The 24,977-nt window shown below is 39.1% G+C and overlaps 1 protein-coding gene across 3 annotated transcripts in view; it reads left to right on the forward strand.

Moving 5' to 3' along the window:
* LOC126855970 (forkhead box protein O) overlaps positions 1–24,693 on the forward strand; it is a 168,740-nt gene extending 144,047 nt beyond the window's left edge. For all 3 annotated transcript variants that reach the window (XM_050604106.1, XM_050604104.1, XM_050604107.1), the window contains one exon: positions 23,210–24,693. Coding sequence is in view for 1 of the 3 variants with exons in the window: in XM_050604107.1 (XP_050460064.1) it covers positions 23,210–23,239 (30 nt within the window). In the remaining 2 variants the exon portion in view is untranslated. The remainder of the gene's footprint in view (positions 1–23,209) is intronic.
* The last annotated feature ends 284 nt before the right edge of the window (positions 24,694–24,977 follow it).

A 24,977-nucleotide genomic window follows, 5' to 3' on the forward strand; every position in this document is an offset into this window, starting at 1 on the left:
CACCCCGTGCCATGAATCCCCCTCCCCTTCCCCCAGCTTCACAAGCCGTACACACGGAGATAGCCGATTTATAACGCTCCGCGGAATGATCGCGGACAGCAATAGGAAGCTCCGAATCGCCGGGTGTCCATCGTCCGGGCGACCGTCCCATGTATTTCCGGTGCGGGAAAGTAGCCTGTTGGCAGCGTCGTCGACGCACGATTGGACCATCGTCCACTCCTGTTCTCGCCCCGCGAAACCGACGGCTTCTTGCCAAAATCCGGGGGAGGGATTCTTTCCCCGCGACAATCCCGCGCGGTCGAAAGGACCAAGATGCACTCCTCACATCCTTAATATCGTCCGTAACTGAAACATTTGCCACGCGCAAAATCGATCAAATCATCCGGTGCGTCAAGTCTGATTTTTTATTGGATTGCCTTCGTTAAAAAAGAAAAATAAATAAATAAATAAAAATACTGTAACGCTTGAAATAAAGTATATCTCAAGAAAGCAAGAATAATATATTTGCGTATGAAATGTTAAAATAATTTTTAGCGTCGCCCTTATTTCGTATGAAGCACCTTCAGCGAAACCTTGACTTAAGCGGCTACGTACTTAAGGATCGCGTTAAAAATTCCCGGGACGGGAGTTCCGGTTTCTTATTCCGTCGCAAAATACTCGAGATACTCGGCCCGGATGCGCCTCCGACTTTGCCGGTGTGTACCCTGTGTACGAGCCCGAGGTGTAAAAGCCAAGCTACTTTCTCGGTGGTGGTATCAGTGAGCACTTGTTGCTCCTCTGGCAAACCCCGTGAGTGTTTACACGCTAAATAAGTGTACACAACACCGTTACGACGACGACCCATGGCGCGGATCGTCCCGGCCAACGTTTTTGGTGTATGCCCAATATATTTCGCTGTGTCTGTGTGCCTTTGGTTCGCGTGTGTGCGACGTCCCAGCGGCAATTATCGCGTTTCTTCTTCGCTTCGACGATTTCTTTCCCATTTTAGCGCCAGTATTTCGATGTGATATTAATGGAATTTAATATGTAACATATGTATCGTTCTTATTTTAATTTTAAACAATTTTGAGAGCATTTTCTTATCGAAACACAATTTTTTTTTTTTTTTTTTCATTTAAAAGTGAGTGTGATTTTTAAGGATTTTTGAGACGACACGTTGTGTCATCATCGAATTTGTGTTTTGTACATCATACGAAGAAATATATATATATATATATGTATATATGCAAAAATTATATCGATTTTCTGCAATTAATAGAAGAGGAGGGATGAAATTGACCTAATATGTAATTTACATTTGTAATTTGATTCATGCAGCTGAGACTTAAATGAATGCATTTTATTGAAGCACAGGATACTGATTACCTGTGAAATATATGATATTATGCCCTTTGTGTTTTCCGATAGTTCACACATATTGGAAATTCCACATCTCGTCGTGCGTGTTGTTAAACGGATAGATGATACTTTTACGGTATTAACGGACAAATTAAAAGCACGAAGCAATAATAAATTGAAACGGATCCGTTAAAGGACAATAACTTCATGATCAAACGCGCGAAAATAAAAAATATATATATCCCTACTTTTAGGTTCCCGAACGAGCAATATATCCGGTGTGCAAAAATTCTAGATATCGCTGTCATTCGCGAGTCACACGCGCACAAAGACTCCGTTATAGTAGGAAGGAAGGGAAGGGAAGGGAAGGGGAGAGCAGGGTGTATACGACCTGACGTCGCGAGATGAGGTATCGCGGGATGAATGGGCACGCAACAAGCTACACGTTGAATGTGCCAAATTGAGGGGAGTCATTTGTTTGACGTCCCGTCGCAACCGCGACGCGTGACAGCTCTCTCTCTCTCTCTCTCTTTTCTGTGTTTAATCTCTTTTTTTTTCGTCTACCCTCGTAATTGCACCACGAACAATCGGAGCACGCCGCTCCCAGTGATTGGCAGGCATCAATGACGCCTTCCCCTCCCTCTTCCCTGCATCCCTCTATCTCTCGTCCGGTCGAGAGATGATCGGTGGCATAGTGATGCTTCGAAACATGCGAAGGATTGACAGGATTTCCCATGCATTATTTTTATATGAATAATTAGTGTCTAATGTACAATTTCAGTGAATTAGTCTAATGTAAAAGTTCTTAGAAAAAAAAATTTAAATGGAAAAAATTTGATTAGAAATGCATGGATAAAGTGAAATCACATTATATCTTTCCCTATTTTTGTCATATAAAACAACGAAAACATATTTTTATTCAAGTAGAATATTATCTGATTTTAATTATATGGATTTAATTATAAATTGTAATCTTATAATTTCCCTAAAATTAATAGATTAAATAAAAAAAATTAATTAAAACTTAATAAATCTGTCACTATTAATTAGTGTTCTTACTAATTTATAATATTCTCCTTTTATTATTAATTTCAAATAGTTGTTAAAGCGAAGTGAATAAAAAATTTAACACCTATAATACGTATTATAAAATATATATAACACAATATTTTTAATTAGCAGAAAAATTAAGTAATCTCTGACATATTATATCCTTCTTAATTAATTTATCTATTTTAAACCACCTATTCTAAGTCAATCTCACATCTCTCATTTTGATTCATATATTACAGCTTGGAAAAAAAAAAAAAAAATTCTTATTTACCAGTAAAGTCGAAGATAGCAAACATATTGCGACAGAAAATATGGTATCTGTGTTTAAAATGTCTGACTTGATATCGCGCAATATGGGATTGCTTTGCGTAAAAAAAGATTGGACGTCACGTTCAGATAAGATTATAAATTATTCCGATCTTGAAAGGGGATGTTGACGTAAAGCAGCACGTCGGAAGTAGGTCAGACGTATAATTATCTCTCGCGACGAAACACAGCCTCGCAGAAATCTTACCCTTTAATTACGGTCGCCTGGAAACTTAACCGAGCGTGTGAAGACTTGTAATTTATAACTTATAACTTAAGTACGCTCGATGTCTTCGAGAAATTTATCGCGCTCGCGCGCGCGCACTCGCGCGTTTAACAGCGAACTTCGAGAGTACACCTTCGCCTTATTATACCCTCAGCTCATCTAACGAACGTCCCTAAACACGCCTATAAACTAATCGGTCGACGGACGCGAATCGGACCGCTTAATTAGCTTGTTCTAATTTAATTTTAGTATTAATATTCTTCTTCCAGCTTTTTTTTTCAATGCGATTGAAAGTGCTCATGATTTTACGTGTCAATTATATGGTGTAAATATATTTATAATGACATGCTAATTGTGCCTATAATTTCTATTATATAGCTTTTAGAATTACAATCATCATGGGGTAATAAAATATTTATAGAGGATAATAAAGATCAATGAAAGCGTAATCATATCGATAATCTTCTGACACTTCTCATATTTTATTGTTACTTTTAATTTGTCACTAATTTTACATAATTGATGGTTATCGATTATTTGAAAACTCTGAAAACTTGCAGAAATATTGCAGATTCGACAGAGATTTTGAAAACTTTGGATTTTAAAGATACTGAAATTGTTGAATCAATTTAAAGAAAATTTCAGAGACAAAGAGAAGTCTGGCAATTCTACAATTACATATCTCCGTCACTCTCGGATCTGCATCGCCTCGTTTAATCCGTTGGGCGACTTGACGCGGGAGCTTCTCGGGACAACGCGTGAAATCGTTAATCCCGATAAAGTGTACGCCACGGTCTTATCGCGCTCTCTTAGCCCGCTCCAGCTCCAGGTATCGATTATGCGATTTATCGCGCGGCGATAAAGTCACGGCGCCGACAAATCTCCCCGGGCGTTAATTCCCCCTGTCAACTGTCGCGCCGAGTGAACTTCCGCGGCTGCTGCTCCCTCGTCGTCGTCGTCTAGGTCGTTGCCTAGGTAAATCGGCGACGGATAACGCCCGCGACGATTATCGGAGGCAGCATGTAGGAAGGAAGGAAGGACCCGTTGAAGAGGACGTGTGTCCTCGCGGGAGAAGGATTGGAGATTAGCGACGCCTCAGGATCACTGGAGCAGCATGATCCGATGCGAGGCGCCTCGCTCGATCGCGCGTTCAGTGGCCTTGAAATAATTACATCGGGCTCCCCGTCGCCGTCGTCGTCGCTCTCCTAAGCGACACTTGCTCCCGTTCCCTTAATGACGCGTTTTGCGACGTCATCTGGAATGCCTTCCCGATGTAGGCGGCGCGAGATTCTCTCTTTGACACCGCCGGAAAGAGGAGCGAGCTGCCACTTGCAATCTCAGCTAAGACGTTCAGCTTGGTATCTCGAATTACGAAAACTTGACACGAATGAGGTATCATAAAGGTACCATATTCTCGAGAATTTTTAAAATACTGTAAAAAATTTTATAGAAAAAAAAAGTTGGGAAACAAGATGACTGGAGGGTAAATTGCCAATATCTTTGGAGATATTTTTTTTATTTAAAAATCTTAATCTTTTCGCATTTAAAAAATTTTTATTACACAGGGTGCTTCTAAATAATGCGACAAATTTTAGGAGATGATTTTTTTCTATGAAAGATCACCCCTCATTTTCCACAAAAAGAATCATCTCCTAAAATTTTTCGCATTTATTTAGAAACACCCTGTATATAATAAAAATCCTGTGTAATAAAAGTAACGGAAAATAAATGCCATTGAAATTTTTCTATTCTCTGATTAATCGCTCTGATTGATAGTCGTAATCGAACATGTGCTTTATTTGGATCGATCAATCAACAGCTATCCCGCATCTCATTATCAGATGCTTTGATATATTCCGAGAGGAGAGAGAGAGGGGGGGGGAGGAGGAAAACAGAATATTTTTTTCGGAAAGGACAGTCCAGAGAGAGATTGCAGTTACATCGAGATATAATGAAATAGGATAGGTCAGGGCGAAGGAAAGTAAGCAACGGATGCCTCCGGCTTCCGGGGCAACCTGCTCTAGTCTACATTCTCAGAAGGGTAAACAACCCCCCGCCGTTTGTTTACCCACTCAGTCGCATGCTCGCTCACTTTTAAAGCTTTTCAAACGGTATTCAAGCTCATAGCTCCTTAAAGCGGCCACATTACTTTATAAGAAACGTTTTTCCTGTCACTGATTAGTTGTCATTTTTTGTGTGAAAAATTTTTTTGGCGGAAAAGTGGATTTTGCTTAATTTAAAAAAAATATATACATTTATAATACACACGCATAGATATGTATAAAATAATTTTAAATATAATAATCACTTTTGGTAAATAACATAAATAACAAAATTATATAATATATAATATAATATTAGAATAATATATAAAATATAATATATATAATATTACATTATATATAATATAATAAAATATAATTTAATATTATAAATAATATAATAAAATATAATACATATTATATATAATATAATATTATAAAATATATGTAACATAATAAAATGTAATATAATATTAGAAAAGAATTATAATGCTTCAAGAGTGTTTATTTTCGCTGAAAAAATATTTTTCAATAATCTTTGACACATCGATTCCGCCTTTTCTGCCTTTTGTGAACGCGAGAGAAAATAAAATTCGCTGTTACGCATTATCAGCGCGGATCTTGATGCGATCTTCCTTAGATGGCGATGAGAATATATAGGATCTTAGAAGAACCGCGAGAGGAATGATACATCCACTCACCCTCGTGCGAGAGAGGACTGTCATGGCAACAACGATCCATCCGCCTGCCTATCCGCGCCTCCTCTCACTATCCCAAGCTCTCGCACATTTTCCGTCCACTCTGCCTCGTTTCCATTCGTTTCTCCCTCTTTTCTCGCCCTCCCCTCCCTCCCCCACGCCTCTCTTTTTTCCCTTCCCGCCGCCTGTCCACCCACCTGCCAGGAAATTAAAGTGCTTCGTCCGATTTCTGAGAGTACTCCAGATTGGCATCGTTCGTTACGCGAAAGTGCGTGTTTCAGAAATAATACAAGTATGACATGACGGGAGAGAGAGAGAGAGAGAGAGAGAGAGAGAGAGAGAGAGAGAGACAGAGAGAGAAAATGCCGGATTACCTTGAATTCCGTAAACGTGAAACTCTGATATTTTTATATAACAGGCGAAAAATTCAACAAATATTTCGTGAATTTTATCAGCGTCAAGTGGTTGAATCTCTTACTCATTTTTGTGTTTTATTTTCAATACGTAGTGTGTTTAAAATTCAATCAGGTTTGAAATATTATGTCAAATGCAATCATAAGATTTTTTTTCATCCTCGAAATTTTGAAAAATAAATAAACTACAATTTAATGTTTCTCTTTAATAATTAAATAATATATATTAATAATAATAATGTATATTTTAGAACCTTTGCATGTTATGTCAGCAATTTTTCTTGTCATCTCTTCTCCTTATTAGTAATCATATGCTCATCAAAGATTCAGTTTGACAAATATACTTCCGCAAATAAAGTACGCATCAACTTAACGAATGACTTGATATTTAGGTTCCGCACAGTAGAACAGCTCTCTTGATTGAATTACGCAATGAAACGTCCAATTATTTTTTTTTTTTCGGTCGGGGGGTTAAAAAAAAAAACACCTTTGAATTGCGTAGTTTTCCCGTGTCCATTAGCGGTATACGATTTCAGATATACTGTCATTGTTAACATCGTCGAAATGCGTTCTGAGGATCTCTCTCCCGACGTAATGTAAATTTACGAGCCCGATATTGAGTTACATCGCGATCGCGAGAAATCACGTACGTCGTATTAATATCGCCGTGAAGCATTCTTACAAAAGAATTCGCGAACGATGCACCGACCCTTCGCCCCGACTCCCTGAAATTCCTTTTTGTTTGTAAAACTCACGTTTCTTCGCTCGGCGATGAGCGATGGCGCAGGAGTGACTAAGGATGACACGGCCGATAAACCCGTTTTGAAAGGCGAATAAAACGACTCGATGTTCGATTTGTGTATCGAGACCACGCCTCAACCCGTAAATGAACAGTCATATGTGCTTGTAATATTATTTTAATAAATTGTTTTCAGTAAAGTTGTTCAATGTTACTTTTATATATCCACGCAAAATTTGCATTTTCAATGCATCTCGGAAGCTAGAATTATTTTAAGAATGCATGTGTCATTTATTGACACATTGACAAAAGGCGTTTAGTAGACTTCTACTATTTCTTCTGAATATCTAAGTATGCAAAATTTCAGCACAATTCTTTTAACAATTTGGAAATTATTTAAGTTTGAAGTTACTATTGATTCTTATAGAAAATGACGTATCGTAGCATTTATTGACAGACAAGGAAAAACATTGTCAACGAAATAAAAATTTTCACACATATTAAGAAAATTCTGATAAATATTTGTACAAAACTTAATTTAGATTCACTTACTCGTTTAAAAGTTATTTAAAGATTGTAGAAAAATATTCTCTCTCTCTCTCTCTCTCTTTCTATCTATCTTTACAATCAAAAATTTTTGTCATAAATTAGGAAAAATATTAATTCCAACTAGTTTTTTTACGAAGACGTTAAAAATCATATTATTTTAATTCTTTTTATAACCCGGATTTATTTATTTGATTTTTCAAACAGTAGAAACATAAGAAATGTGTTTTTTTTTTTTTTTAATTGTGACAATTTTATTGGTATTATTGTACAGGCAAAACATCCTTAAATTACTTTCGTATAGTCACACATTAAATAGATATTTTCCTCGGAAAATTTAAAAAGATATGAGAAGGTTAAATAAAATTTAGTACAAAAATTAAATATTCTCTTCCAACTTTGATCGATATCTCGATTTTCTCCCAAAACTCCCACTATTTATATCTCTCGCTTTAGTCTGCGCGTTTTATAATAACACTTAAATACTGAACATTTATTAAACTCAAACTATACACCAGATCTGTCGATTCATTCTTCATTTCTCCTGGATTTATGTCGCGCAGACAGAGCGTGCCGTGCTTGGAAAAACTTTCCCGATAAATGTCATTGCGCGTGGCATGCCGTGTACTCGATTCCTGCAGTCGGTCATCGCGGCATCGCGATAATCGAGTTGAAAACGATAATGTTCCTACACTTTGCCGTCGTCCTTCATGGGAATTGTAAAACGGAACGAAAATGCAATCAGGCCGCTCGATAGTTTTGATGGTTTCGCCGTCGTAAAGCAACTTTTACGACAGTCTAATATTGATGTGTTTAAATTTTAGAACGGATTTTAATCTCCCACAACTCCCCTCTCTCTCTCCCTCTCTGTGTCTCTCTCTCTCTCTCTTTGTATACATTTTACAATCCCACCTGAAATCGAACCATTATACGTTTAAGCTACGCAGAATCGTTTGGTATTAAGTGTATTAAATGATGTCATTATTATAATAGAAAAATTAAGCCGTTAAAATATTCAAAATTAATTATTCGACGAAAACACATTTTTATTTCACGCTATTGAAATGGATCTCTGCGTGAGAAGTAAAGTAAAGTTGAATTTTATAACTCCTTAACAAAGTTCAATTTTGCACTCGGAGTATTCTCCAAGAGTAATTGTTTGCCATCTCGTTAAAGTAATCTGAAAAAAATAGCTCTCTCTCTCTCTCTCTCTCTCAGTCTCGCGGCTCGATAAAAATGTATCCTACGCTTTCTCGTCTTGAAGAAGCAGTCGGCATTTATGAAATCTTAATCAGCCGCCTAATTATCCGCGCGATGTCATCTCGGGCAACGGCTTTTGTAGCGATATCTTTCGCACGCCAGATTCGACTGATATAACGGAAACTATTAATCGTCTAATAATTATTGCCCCTCCTCGCGCGACTCGCTAAAATTCCAGGCCGATCCTGCGAGCGTCACGCCGTATGAAAGATTCATCCGTCGACGCGAAGAGGGGCCACAGCCACCTCTCGAGACGCTCGCTCGCTCTCAGCGGGTCATGAGGTTAAAGTTCCCAAGGAATCCCTCCGAAGGCGCAGACGCTCGCGAACGAGCCTGTGTTCTTCGAGGGTGCTAATTATGAGTAATAGATCGCTCTAGTCGGGATCGGGAGGGTAGGACGCGCTAGGGATTGAATTCGGATTCGGGAGAAATAAAGGATGGCCCCCGACATCGTCCCGTAACACCCGTAGATAGGCTCGCCTATCTGGGGTGGGCGCGGTGGCGGCGCGACGACGGCACCAAGGACTAAAACTGTCAGCCCTGACAAATCTACGAGCGACGCCCTGATAAATTCAATTAAACAATTATATCCCTCTCCCCTTCCTCCCACCGCCCCTCCCCACCCCACCCCCACCCCCACCACACACCCCACGTCCGTGCTCGAGCGAGGTCGGAGGGAAGAGAGGAGCCATTTCTGAAGTTTATAGCCGGTCTCAGATCAAGCGTGGCGCGCGCGAAAGGGGTGGCGGAGAGAGTGGGGTGGGGGAAGATGCGTCCTGGAGGGCGGTTCGTCTTAATATAAAGCGAGTTGGTAAGTTTGGTACTACCAGAGAGAGAGCCAGAGCAAGAGGCTAACTTATAATGCGATTTGTTTAATCGGCGCCAGCTACTTTGTTCCGCCCGGCGTTTTCCGGGACGTCGTCGTCGTCGTCGTCGTCGTCGTCGTCGTCCTTTAAGAACGGACGTAGAAGCGTACGTAGGAAGAAGCCAGTCCTCTCCTCCCTCCAGTTCCTCTCCACCGAGGCCCAAACTCGCGCTCTGAGTCTCGTAACGACATGTAGTATCGAGCCGTCCCCCCCAACCCCCCTCCTCCCCCTTCCATCCCTTCCTCGCGTAAGACGGAATTTCGGAGATGGCGTGTTAACGACTTGATCGTTGTACTTAATGTTAGAATTCTTAGTATATCGGAGCTTCGGAAGCCCCCCATTTGTTCGCTCAGTCTATTACGACTCTATTCCCATGCCACGTGAATTTTTATATTAATTTTTATATTAATCAAATCAAAAGTTTTTTTTTACGTTTACTCTCCATCGCGATTTCCAAATATAGTTTGAATAAATAGATTTTCGTATTATTAGCACAAATGTACAATAAAAATAATTTCATAGAAAATATAGAAATATATAATTATAAAAATATATACGATATATATATATATATATATATATATATATATATATATATATTTCAAATAATACTTCACTTGATAAGTTATTTTCAATATTATTTAATATTATTTTTAATATTATTTTTGTTCTCTTTCTTTTTGTATATTGAAATAAAAAAAATCACTTGAATACATACCACGTCGATATTTACTGTAAAAAAAAGTTGCAGTATATATATATATACACACATAATAATAATAATAATAATAATAATAATAATAATAATAATAACGTAAAAAATGTGGATTCCTCTAATTTGTAATATTCATTGATTTCTGAAAAGTAGAATAATCAATGTTATTTTATGCCTCATGTACATGAAGAAGAAGTAAAAGAGACATCATGCATTCAAATATAGAAAATCTATTATGCTATCTGCTTCCAAATTACGAAATGACATTAATTGAGCAATTTACTCGGAAAGTGATGCGCATCAAGTTTTAGAGATCTTACTAAAATAATTACATAGCATTAATTTGTACTTGCATCTCCATGAATATATTGTGACTGATAGAATAAACGAGTTAAGTGACCTACTTCGAAAATATATATATATATATATATATATATGTTAACCTTTGCATTTTTTATATTTTATGTAAATTACATGCCTCATTTAATGCCTTTTTTTGTAAAATTTTCCAATACGTGTCTTGTTATCAGTTGCCAACATAACAGAGAAAATTATCAGAGACAAACGTAATTAAAAATACATTAATTACACATAAGAAAAATAGAAAAATTGTGATAAAAAATACATTATATAAATTACTAGAATTATTTATTCAATAGATTCAGCAGAATTATTAAAATTTAAGAGAATTATTGGAATTGTTTACTCAATAATTAATAGTATATTATTGAATTCACTTAATTCTTTTAGAAAGGTCTAGATAAAATTTCTAGAATAGATTTAAGTTCCGGGAGGGGGCGGAGACTTGAATAATTTGAATGATCGCGAGTCACAATCAAAAGTTCTCAACGTTCTTATCGAGAACGACGTTTCTATAATTTTCGGCAGACGCAAATAAAAAAAAAAAAAGAAAACGTCAACAACCTTTCATAATAGAATCTTTAAATTGTTCACGTGTGCCCCAGAGTGCCCAAAAGTAATCTTTTTCTATCCTAATATTCTCAGCATCATCATCTCTCGAGGGGAAAAAATGCGCGACGAAATTCATGCGAGAGGATGAATTCGCTTCAAAATCTCGTCGATAAATAAGACTCTCGGCTATAATGAAACATATGTTTTCGCCAAGCGTCTAGCGTCTCGTTCACATTTCACGCTCATTATGCACGATTTCATCGCGTCAGTCACGCCACTCGAGTCTCTAAAAATTCGCGACGAATGCTCATTCTCGGCTAAATATCCCGGGGATTGCGTTTTGCGCGATTTAGCTCCCCAGCGATTCTTCGCCGCGTCGTTTTTTCCTCCTCCTCCTCCTCGCGTTGAACCGGGAAAGGGAGCCTCGGTAGCTCACCCCCGTCGGGGCGCCGGGAGGGCGCAGCTCCTCGTTACGCGGATTAATAGACACTTTACGTCCTCCTTGGACAATCTGGGAAATTAGCGTCGGCCGAGCGTAACTCATTCATGGGTAGTTAACGGCGGATAGCCGGACGGTTTCGCCGGACTTAATACGCGAGTCATAAGTCGTGAAGTTCTTGCGCGAAGGCGAGCGCCCGGGCTACCGAAAAGAAGACGTCAGAACGGAGGAGGAGGAGGAGGAGGAGGGAAAAGGGAGCGGAAAAGAAGGAAACCCGGGGGAGAAAAAGAAGGTCGCTCGCGGGAGAGATGGTGGATGACAGGGAACGAGGGGAAGAGGGGGGAGATGGGGGAGGTGGTGGCTGGGTAACAGGGGTAGGAGGATTGGCGGTGGAGAGTGGCGGGGCGGCGGCACCGGGGCTTGGGCTTGCGGAGGTGGAGGAAGAATATGCGGCTGCAAGAAAGAGCCGTCCAATATTTCAGCGCGGGACGATCGCGCGACTGAGCGACCACTTGAAATATCTTGTCGCCGGGCGAAAACTTTCGGGCACCGGCAGCCGCTGAAACATGCTGACGCAAACGTATATATATATATGTATATATATGTATATAGGGCCGGGAGGGTGGGAAGGAGGGACGAGAGATGGAGAGAGGGAGGGGTTGGAAGGGGGAGGGGGTGGAGGTGGCGGCGCGTAAGGGAAGAACTCTCGAAGCCGTGTGTCGAGTCCCCGAGAATCCGGGAGCGCCCGCGACCTGCCTGATTCGCGGCTGACTCGTTCCACTTCGCGGATGCAGGATATATGCACGGTCGTCCTTGCGGTCCGTATACTCTGTGTTTCATTCGCGTCGGACGGAAAGTTGGATAGATCCTGACCTGAACGAGAACTGACAGTTAGTTTCTTCGTAAGCGTTGGAGCGACCGGACTTGGCGAAATGCATATTTATAAACGGTATTTTTTTTTTTTGTATACGCTTTTCAGTTTCATTTTCTCTCTAACGTGGAAAGGAATGTTTTTATCGACTGCTTTGATTGGATTTCATTCGTTTTTAAGCTCCGCGGAGAGATATTTATGCAAAGTCCCAGGTAGTGATTGCGCGTTTTTGCGGTAATCAAATGGAGTGTGAAAGATCATGTCGCGCGCTAACGACGTTATAACGAACCAATTTACTACAAAACCGATTTAGACTGTCTCAAATGAAATATTCATGGGCTAATTAAGAGTAACTGTTCCCGTATATGTCGACAATAATAGGCTGGCAAATCAGACCTTTATATATATATATATATATATATATATATGGCGAGTGCTCCGCTTTGATGCCAAATTATATCGCGAATTATACAGTTAGCGTAATGCGGATAATTAAACGTCAAGATGTGGTAAAATACGACAAAAAACAATCAGATTAATAAATTAAGTAAACTGAAATACATTTTCGCATACCTTATAATACAAAATATTTCATATCTTTGTAATGCAAAATATTCGATATGTTTTGTCAAATCATTTTATTAATAGATTAAGCAAATTGCGCATAAATATAGTCATAGATTAACAGCGAGTATAGTTCATGTGATAAGCAGCTGATACGATTACATAGAAACGAGGCGAAATTATACTTCGTGGTATGCTATTTGGCGTGTTCACAACATTCGTATCGCATGGCACGCAAATCTCAAGTTAAGAGTGCACGATTAAAACGCTAACGACGTGGAAAAATTGCATATTAATCGGACGACATTTTCAATTTCTAATGACGCGAAAGAGTCTGAATTTTCTGCTTTCTTTCCCAACAAAACTCTGGAATCGATCTTTCCCATACATAAAAAATATGTAGACAACAATTATTAATATCTTTGTGATACTTTATCAAATTACTATATTTATAATATAATATAATTTATAATTTATTTATTTAAACTTATAATTTATAATATAATAGATATTTTATAATATACCTTAGTTAAACATCTTAATCTAATTTTTATTTAGGACTCTTTCTGATATTGATTAAAAAATATTCTTATTTGTGCTTTTTGCAAATTATATGCAAATCTGGAAATTCAATTTTATATGATTAAAATTACGACTATTGAAAATATATAAATAATTGAAATGGAGAGAGATTGTCTTGTTATAATAGAAAAATCGATTGCAAAAATTGCTCAACCTAGTGCTATCTTTTTGGTGCCACTTCTTCTACAATATATATCTTCGAGACACTTGCAAGGAGCAAGCAACCGAAATTCCTCTCCGGCCAAGCTAAGATCGATAATCGGCGTGAAACGGCGCCGTTCATCGCGAACAAGCGCGTTGAGGTCGCAACGATACTTGCGACGAGCGTCTAATTTAATTTTACGATATAAAGGCGATGCGACGCCAGTGGACATATAAACCTTAACTATCCCCGAATAGTGGGCATAGGTCGAAGGTCATACGAAACGAGTCAAACGCCGTCGCTATTTCATCTGAGCAAGGCCAATATACAATGTGTTTTGCCAATCGTGCATTTTTCTTCTCATTCTTTGTAAATAGCCGAGAGTAAAATTAAGGAAGAGCAGGATTTTTTTCATCAGTCAAGATATATCGATAGTTATGAAATTATGTGTGTTTAGCGAGAATTAAAAATATTCATTGAATTGGATTTTAAAAGTTTCATTTACGTACGATTAGATATCCAGACCTTTTCATTTAATTTTAAATGCATCTTTATTTGTCAATTTTTTTTTATGACTTTAAGAATTTTTCAAGAAGTTCGATTTAAATCCCATTGAAAGAATATTAATGGCCAATTTATTCTCGATTAAAAAGATTTACAAATCGACTCATCCACCAAGAATCGATTCAACCAATTATTTTATCATAATTAATTTTTCCGTGTAAAAAATTTTTTTTCAAAAAAACCTTAACCAAAACCTTTGCCAGAAAAAGGGGCCGGTCGCCCTAAAAAAATTTCTAGAAATCATCTACCTCAATCAAATGATCAAAAGATTGTAGTGTACTTTCGGAGCACCCGGCATACACGACTCGACTCGAGCTGCACTCCCCGATAACGCGATCGAGTAGTAGTCCCGTTCGTCTCTCGCAGGAGACGAGGAGAGCCAGCCAGTCAGCCAGCCAGCCAGCCAGCCAGCCAACCGGTTGGGCCGTTGTGTGCCGGGGGTTGAAGTGGAACTGAGCCGCACACGGGGTGTGCGGGACGACGGCGCCGGAACGGCGCGCCGCGGCGCCACGTGGCCAACCCCTCCCTCCCCCTAGCCGCTATCTTGTGCCGCGTACCCTCCTTCGGCGCACCGACACGCGTCTTTCGCCCCCCTCCTCTCCCCCTCCTGCCTGCCCCCTCCTTGCACCAACGAGCCCGTCGCCGCCGTCGCCGTGTTTCTCCTCCGCCGCTCGACAGGCACTAACCCTCCTCGTTCTTCTCCCCCCTCATCCCCCGCACATCCGCCTCTCATCCCCCTTTCCTCGATAGCCGACCGGCACCGTCTCTATCTGGATTCGAATTGCCGCGTATCTCTATAGGAGTAAGTGCGATATCCTCAAGCTAGTAGGGGGTGGCTGAATATAACCCCCCTTCGATAATGGCCGAATCCGCTCCGAAGATGGTTGAACGTTACCGCGATATCTCGGTTTCTTTTTTCTCTCTCTTTTTTTTTTTTTCTTGCAAAATTTACGAAAATTAGTCCTCGAAATAGATGCGACGCGAAAGCTTGTCGGGCACAAATTGAATGACGCTGTCGCAAGCGCAAGATATTCTTGTAAAATTTGAGGTAATTTTATATAAAGATAAGTTATTATTTCGTCGTGATATTTACATTTATTGAGATTGGCGTCATTAAAAGTATTTATTTGATTAAACGATAAATGGTACAATTAAAAAAAAAAAAAAAAATTTTTGACGAGAAGTGCACCCTCTCTCAATCGGAATCCCCGGTATTTAGCGGTGCCGTGCTTAATTCCTAATCTCAGGATGCATAACGATAAATGTCACGCGAATATTATACGGCGTCATTTCCTCTGACCGTATATTTCTTCAGGAAAGTGCCGGCAACGGGTTCAAATCGCGAGAGAGAGAGAGAGAGAGAGAGAGAGAGAGAGAGAGAGAGAGAGAGAGAGGGGAGAGCAGGGAGGGAGAACGAGACGGAAGAAGAAAGATAGAGAGACAAAACGAAACGGAGAACACGTGGGACAAATAAATATGGTCGACGCGCACGTGCCAAAACGTACGCGCGTGGGGTGGGCTCGTAATTTTTGGCGGTGACGATTTTTCAAAATCAAACGTAACCAAAAGGTCGTACTATAAATTCCATTCCCACACCCTCCACCCCCTCCCCCATACCACCTCTCCATCTCCTCCTGCCCCGCACCGCGTGCTCCCTCGCCCGTTCCTAGATGCATTGCGTAACGACACGTAACTCAATGTAATTCAATCGGTCCCGCATTTTTGCTCACGTTACTGCCATATATCAGCAGGCAGATCATACATCGGCATGGTACGCCACCACTATCTCCCTTCCCCTTGCCCCTCCGCCGCCCGCTCTGCCCGCCACCGGGACTCTCGCGGTGTCAGTGACAGATAGAAATGGCGCTGTCCCGGGATGGAAATTAAAAATATAAAAAACTGTGCTCTATGCAAAGCTAACGCAACCTATTTTTTCAAATTGAATTCGCCCAGCGCCGCGCACTCTTCGTATATTGAACCGCGTTTTCCGAGTCGTAGTAATGGATGGCCGAAATGGAAGGTTGATTCGATGTGTAACCGTGTAATTGATACAAGAGCCGTAAGTATCGCTAATGCTCACTCTTTTAAATACTGAGCAAGGTAGCTGTTTTCCGAGTTTCTATTTAATAACGCGTTTGACATATGAAAATAAAGTGTTTCTTTTTTTCTTTTTTTTATTAAACACTAGAATCGAAATTATTGCATGGTATTGTAGTTAAATTTGCATGTTCCGTAAACGGTGTGTCATATCGAACAAATATATCGTTAAAGCGTGTAACGAGGTATCTATTTCGTGTTTTTTTTTTGTTTTTTTTCTAAAAATGTTTGTATACAGTTGAAAAGGGAAAATAAAAAAACATCATAAATATGGAATTAAGATATACGCGTATCGCTATGTGATCGGAATTCGCTGACCATTTTGAAAGAATGTGACCCTATACTTTAGAAATGTTTTCAACAAAATATTGAATATTTATTATCATCTATTTAAACAAAAATAAACAAGATGAAAATTGTGCAAATTAGAAACTTGCACGTTGTTCCCCTATCAGTTTATTTCGCTCACAAAAATTAAGCTCCTTTAAGCAAGCAAGTTTTTCAATTTTGATTTATTCATAGAGGAATATATCTCAAAATTTACGAAAGTTAAAGCGTGTTTCTCAAAAATTTCAAAATTTAAAAAAAAAATGAATTCTTTCACCGATCCTTTACAAAATTCAATACCAGCCTTCCTTTAATGCTACTCTATTTATATAATATATACTCTATTTATATAAAAAAATTTAATCTGATACTCTATTTATATAAAAAAATTTAATCTAATATTAAAAAATTTGCAAAACTTAGGGCGTTACAAATATTTCTGAAAAAATTCAATATTTTATAAAAAATAAACTCTTTCAGCGATCCTCACCAAATTCAACGCCAATCATCCTTTACTCTATTCATTTAAAAAAATTTAGATGTATTTAAAAAATTGGAAAAGTTAGAGGTTGTACATTCCGTACATACATATACATATACACACATACATACATACATGGATATTTTTAAAAATATGATTTTAATTTTAATAAAATAGGATTTTATTAAAATATGATTTTTCGACATTTTGGAACATTCTAAACATATTGGAAAATTGGAAAAAAAAAATTTTGTCACGAAAACGAAGCTTCCTCTACGAGGAAGCAAAATAAATAAAAAATTGCACGCAGTTGATAATTTCTTATTTCAAAAACTGAAATATTCTCGTACAGGTACTGTTTACTTCGTAATATCAGCACCGTTATAATTAATGTCGCTATTAGTGTAATTATACGCGTTCTATATGTGTGCTTAATTCGTAATTAATGACGTTTGACCTAGAATGAAACATGAATGCTAGCGTACACATACGCGCGTTGCATTATTCGCGTAAATATTTACTTTGCTCGCAAGTTATAAGCATATAATATTTTGTAAAACGTGCGAAAAATCTCTCTTCTCTTTACGAGCCGTAAAATTTTCAGCTATTAATAATACTATTATTATTTAGCAACGTTTAACTATACAGGGCTAAACGTGCATAAACATTATAATTAACAATTACGAGAGAATTTCTTTACTGTCACAAAGTAATTTTCGCGTCAAGATACTTTTTATGCTGAAAAATCTTTTTTACGCGCGAATCAACATCGAAACATTCGTTACGCTGTGTATGAACAATTTTTCGCTAATCGTAATTCGCCAAATCGTGCGCAATAAAATGTCTCGCTCCTCGCGAGATAAAATCCGCAAATTCGCAATCGGACTCGGCTTGCAACACGACGGTTAATTATTGTCGCCTGGAAGAAAAATCCACCATCGGTCTCGTTGGCAAGCAAATGCCGCTACTTCCGCGCCGTCGATATAATTTCGGTTAATAGTACCCTTCTCATTGGCCACGCAATCGACGGTGCTCGTCGAATTACTGCGATTATGCAATCAAAGGGGGCGAAGGATAAACGCTCGATAAAACATCCGAATGGAAAATAAAATCGCGAGCAATAACGCACTATGATTTTTTTTTTTACATAAAATATACTGTGCAAAAAAAATTAAAGGGCCACATTCTTTTACAAAAAAAAAATGGCAATTTTCAAGTGGCTGCAATTTCATCGAGGTATAATCGAATTGAGGTCAATAAAAAAGCGATACAAAGCTTGAAGTTTCTAGTTTCAGAATCTTTTACTCAAGTTAAATTTTTTTTATTTGTTATAATATTATATTATGAGAAAGCGGCGTTCATCGATTGATCAAATTTTTCAAAAGTTTGTCCAAAAAATGGCGGAAAAAAAAATTTTAAAGACCAGAGTTTTATCTTTAATTTGCCTTTTTATTGATTGTCTTACGATTTCTTTTCGTCCAGTTTATCACTACTGAAATAAAAACAATCTATTGACTCTGAGCGTTTATACCTGAGTGAAAAAAATTAACGCACAACGATTATTAAAAAAGCAATTTAAAGAGAATAGTCGACACTTTAAAATGCATTAATTGCTTCGGTCATTTGCACGAATAATTGTGATACTTTTTATTTGCAAATATTATAAGGTTTACAAAAATGTTGCTGTTTTTTTTTCAATGCAATATTTTGCATTGATTTCAATGAAAAAGAATAAAAGCGCAATTTTTTTCTCGATTTCAGAAGTAACGATTACACTTTAACAATGAATATCGATTGAAAAGGCAATTAATGCATTTTACTTAAGCGCCACCCATTAAATTCTTGAGCCCTACTTGAATGTAGCGCTGATATGTTTCCGTTATCTTATCTATCATAATAACGAATGCTATCGTAAAGTGTGGCTCGATCCTTTCTTTCCGTTGCGTCCGTGAATTGAATTCGCGCCCAATTATACGTTACATCCTGCGAGAACGCGATACGCGGGCACCTGGGGCCGAGACGCAGGAAGCGAAAAGTATACATGGGTTGGAGCGGAGCTGGTGAAAAAAAAAAAAGAAAGATGACATCGGAGAGTGCAGAATCCATTAGCAGGTCCGGACGGAGAGGGAGGAGGGAGCAGCGGCGCTTCGGCATCGACGCCCGATCTTTCATCCCGAGAGCTACCGAGAGCTTTTGTACGTGCGCGAATGAATGAGCGACCGGCAACCATTCCTCCCTCCGTCCCCACGTCGCTGTCTAAATTCACCGGAACACCGCATTTCCACGCGAGACACGTGTCAGGAAAATTCGCGCGCCGAGTCTTCGTGTGTGATTCTGCCAGATCTCGACTTTGGTTCTCAGTTTTGACAGTTCTTAGGATTTAGCGAAAACGTTTATCTTCGAGTATCTAATCATATATACATATATAATTTATATCACTGTCATATCGCGTCAAATCTACCTCCGCCACTTTATCATTCTATCACTTATTTACGTATCAATTGTAAAATTAAATACCGAATATAGTACCAACATAGTTCATCTCGTAATAACGCACATAATGGATTTAGGTCCTTTAGCGTAAAATCGGTGCAAAACGCGCTCTTCAAGGCGTATAATTCCTTCCTTTCACTTTCTCTCCTTCCGTTAGTTTCTCTCTCTCTCTCTCTCTTTCATCGCCCTTTCCCTTAGATTGTTCAATGTATCATTTCCTGTCTTCCTTCTCATTCAAATCGACATCTTCAACAACGTTTTGCTTAAGATCGCAATGGGAATAGGAAATATTCGGGAATAGGAATACGAAATTGAAATAAGAGAAATATTAGTGGTAGATATCTCTAATTTTGAAATTAATCAACATCATTTTCTAAATTAACTGTGTAAAAAAATCTTTTTTGGAACAATAATTTTACTTTTTAGCAAATTATTAAATAACGATTATTTAAATCTCAGAATTTCTACAATTTTTATAATTTCTCAAGATTATTTTATCGAAAAAACAAAAAAAAAAAAATTACAAAATTTTCTTAAGATACTTTTTATTTTATTCCTTTCATCCTAATCCTTCGTATATCTTCATCTCCTTCTTACGTTACGCTTTGGAGTCACCTTCGCACTATCTTCTCTCCGCGAATCTTTCTCTCCGATTAGAAAGACAGAACGAAACGGATGTGACAAAAGGGAAAAAGTACACCGGCGAACGAAGTACATACATCGGCCGAGCGAACAAACGGAAATCGGTTTAGTATTGGTATGCTGCCAATGCACGGGCGATGGACGGGACGGGGGTAAACGGGGAGGGGGAGGGCCGATCGGTCGTCGCTCACAAAGTGGATCAGCCGCATGCATAAAGCTGGGGGAAAAAAATCGAGATGAAACGGCTATGCTCGCGCTCTACCCATCCGCGCGCCCGGTAAATATTAGCCCGTCCGGATCTACCCGTACGGGACACTTTTTCTTCGCTGTCTCAGCGCGTTCCCGATCTCATAAACAAAGTAACGACGCCGCCCCGCCGACGCGAAACCCAATTCCCGGATTTCGGCGTTAGCTAGCCGGCCGACAGTGGTATGGCAGCCTGTATGCACACCACGCACACTCACACACACATACATATATATATATATATCCGCGATCGAACTGTTACGTACGAACACATTGGCGCGAGAGGCGCGCGCGGTAAAAGCCACCTCGGCATGTAAATCACGTCGACGACGTCGACGACGACGACGATGGCGACGACGAGGGCGACGACGAGGACTCGTCCCCCCTAAATCCTCTCTTCCTCTTCCATGTCGAGCAGGTTCGCGTGCATCTCTCCGCCAGTATCAGCTATCAACTTCTTGCTAAACAATGCCTCGATCGCAAACTCTCTCTCTCTCTCTTTAGCTTTCAACTTCATCCTATGTAGTTTCTTCTTCTTTCTTCTTCATCTTTTTGTCTTCGACTTCTAACTCGATATCCGTTACCTGATTCATCCTTGCGTCCCTTCGATTCTTCTTCTTTGTCTTCTTCTTCTCTCTTTGTGTCCTGATCGGAGAGTATTCTGGTATCTACTATCCCACGTTGTTGTCCTTGTCCCCTAACTTCGCCTCGACTTCTTTTTTTTTTTTTTGAATCCCTATCTCGATCCTGCTTCGTCGACCTTGTTAGCGCCGCTCGTTTATGCATTATTCTTACTTCGGCTTCGATCTTGATCCTGCTATCCTTGGTCCTTTGCGTGCTTCGAGCTGAGAAGTTCCTCACTTCGTGTTTTTCTGTATCTCCCGATATTTATTATCATGCTACATCGTTCTTGCTCTCTTTATCGTAGTCCTTTTTTGTACTCGCCCCTTCTACCTTCCCCTTTCTCGATATTTATAATCTCATCACATCATCCTTACTGCTTTACTCCTTTCTCACGCACATACCCACAAGCAAAATGTATATCCTTCCGCGTATCATCCTTCTTCGTTCTTTATCTTAATCCTGTTGTCCTTGTTCTCCTCTTCCTTTGAAGGAAACGATTTCTCGCCTTTGTCTCTCTCCTGTCACTCTTTTTTGTTATTTATTATCTATCTGCATTATCCTAACTATTCCAAGTTTCGTGTTTCATTACTGCTTCCTCATCCTTTTTTTGAATTGCCCTTTTATTTTTTTCTTTTCGATTTAAATATAATATCTATTATTATAATGTATCCAATTTTCTTTCTATTTTTTATATATTTTTCTCCCTATAAAATATCTTTTTTATAAAAGTTTTCATCATTATAGATACATATCATATCGTTTGAGTGACTTACACGCATCATGGATAGTTATCAACTATTCGTTTCTATTCCGCTACACGAACTCGCGCTTCATTGCTCATCATCTGCAATTTCTTGTCGGAATCTTTCTGAAAACTGTGTTACCAAAGTTCCTCGCGCTTTTGTAAGAAGAGTTACTCTCGCAGAAATCGACGTGATTTTTGTAACAACCTAATATAACGATGCGACGTTACGTCACCTCCACCTAACTCCTTACTTACTTTCCGAGCGTCGCCCCTCATCCCGCTTCGCGTCGTCCTTCCTCCTTCTTTCTATCCCGCCATCCACGATCCTTTCTCTTCGCCCTTTAACCAATCTGCAAAACTGTCGCTTCCGGTCGCCCCCGTCGTCGACAAACCATCCCCGACAAACGTCGAGAGATCGCGTCGGTAGAGAAGGATTTTGATCTCGTTGGCTGCCGCGGCCGAAGGGAAACTTTTCAATATCAGGAATGAAAAAGTTGGCTGCCACGGTCGACTTCTTCGGGGTCGAATTGTTCGTCGCGAAGCTGCACCAATTTAGGGCAATGGATCAAGCGCGTGGAAAATAGCAGAAGCGACCCTTTAGCAGTCCAACAGTCTCGCAAGTTTTCGGGATCACGTTGAAACGGCCTCCGCTGAGTTCAGTCATGAGTATATCAATCGAGCACACGTTATCGAATATCTTTTTGCTAAACGTCAATTACAACTAATAGCTCCTAACTAAATTCGAAAAAGTATTGTACTTTAAAATGCATTTAAGAACCCAGATTGATAAAAGAGTATCAAAGTGTTGAAATTAAAGTCGAAATTTTGGAGATCCTCTGAGATATATGAATATTTGAAGCATATTTTTGAAATAAAAATATAAATTATTTTAAACGTCAATTGTATATTCTGGACGGGCTCTTCTCTCCTCTATGATTAGCCTTAATCTTGTTAATATCTAATTCACTGTATTATTTGTGATTTTAAAAGGGCCACATTTTAGTCTGGTTTTTTTTTTAGATGGAAGCGCCAAAATGTTTTGAAAGTTATCTTAAACTTTTTAAATGGAAATCCCTATTTTTAACTAGCTTCAATAGAGAATGGAAAGATAAATTCAACCATCTATGACATTTGTTTTCACTTAATCTCTCATTTATAAGAAGATAATTTCAGAGAGCGAACAGTCGTTCATGTACAATTTTTATATCGCGGAAAAATCGTGACCTTTGTAAAAAAAAATCACTCGATAACGATGCGGTTTCGTTTTCTCTGTTGCAGATGTTCGGCATACCGAGGACGAAAGGGTGAACCGACGATTTGTGATAAGATATAGACATAACGATGCCAGATCACGACGAAATACGTACTTCAAAAATGCCAATTTACGCTAGTGCAATTGTGGTGCAAGAAAAAAACTGAAACGCTGCGTGCGCGATCAACGTCGGCGAGGGCTTCATCATCGCTTCATCGACAGCCTCCTCGACTACTTCCACAGCGGAGTTGCTGCTCAAAATAAGTTGGAGACGATTTATTTTGCTGGCGACGATTACGAGATTATGAGCTCTCGCGAATTTGTAAACGTTTTTTCATAATAGATTATTCGACTAGATCTGATATTGAATGAAAAAAATTTACTTCTGTTTATTTCGTTGCGAAAATTATTTTAATAATTAACTTTTAAATTTTCCGGAGGAAGCGACTTTTTTTTTTTCTTTTGTTTTATTTAAGAAACCCAACGTTATTAAAGATTAAAAGATCATCTTCATTTTTAATCGATAAGCAATGAGATATGGATTCAAAGTTATTTCTTTAAAAATAATTTATTTTAATGTGAAATATTTATAGATTTTTTCGCGATATCCGGATTTTAAGGGTTAATTTGTATTCGAATATTATTAATTATTCCATAATGAGAGTGTTATACTTAACAAGACATTCAAATAACGTGTTGCTCAAAGAAACTCTGCCGATCCATTTCGATGATATTACAATATGCGACTTGCTGTTAACGACAACTGCGAATGCGAAAGTGCATCACGTCGAATCGTGATCACGGACCATCGAAGAAGGATTTTCAGAGCCCGTAACCTCGCGTGCATCCCGATTCACGAAGCGTCTCCGACATTTGAAATCGAGGGCTCGAACCGCCAAGACACGTCAAATCGCCAAACACGAATAACATTTAAGCGCGCGCACGCGCACTTAGGTGGCTTCGATAGATTAAATTCGCTGAAAATAGGCGCCGGTTTAAGTTTCTCCGCGTGATCCCTTCCGCGCGATTTCCTCGAAGGACCTTCCGAGAGAGAGAGAGAGAGAGAGAGAGAGAGAGAGAGAGAGAGAGAGAGAGAGAGAGAGAGAGAAAGAGAGTCCTTTTCGATCCCGCGATCGGGCGGCATCCAAGTCAATTTTTAAAGTTTAAGACGCGTCGGTCTGGGTTAAATTTAGATTTCACGGCGTTTCTCGGCGAAAATCGCGTTCCTGCGCGAGCACGCCGCGCACTTGCTATAATCGAATAATTGCGTACGTATAATTAATATACATATTATTAATTTGTAAGGACACGGCGGTGAGAAGTGCGGGTGGGGGGCGGATAAAGGGGACGATGAAAGAGCTTAGGGCTCGCCGACGTACAAGGCCGTGTGCGTACAACGATCTCTGTCGTCTGTAAAAGTAAAAACCTCATAACGCTCTAAGGTCGCCGCACAATGCGCCCTTTTTTAATTAGTACATTTATACTTCTCGTCGCTTTTAAACGTGATTTGTTCCGCGGCAAAAGCGCGAAACCATCGGAAGTGTGTTTCTTTGTTTTTTTTTTTTTCGGTACAAGATCTGTATCTCAAGGATCTTACGCCAAATTTAATTGTCTATCTCTGAGACATTGTTTCTATCTCGTATGTGTGCGTGAGATGCACTGATTTATTTAGAAGATTAGAAGCGGGCAGAATCACGTTTTAAGCGAAGTGGGAAGGATTTTATATTTTTGTGTTGCGAGAGCGAAGCTAGTTTAGCGACGAATAACGAGTAAACTCGATACTTTGTTTAAGAA

Source organism: Cataglyphis hispanica, chromosome 17, assembly GCF_021464435.1.
Source record: "Cataglyphis hispanica isolate Lineage 1 chromosome 17, ULB_Chis1_1.0, whole genome shotgun sequence".
In the NCBI taxonomy this organism is placed as follows: Eukaryota; Metazoa; Arthropoda; class Insecta; order Hymenoptera; family Formicidae; genus Cataglyphis; species Cataglyphis hispanica.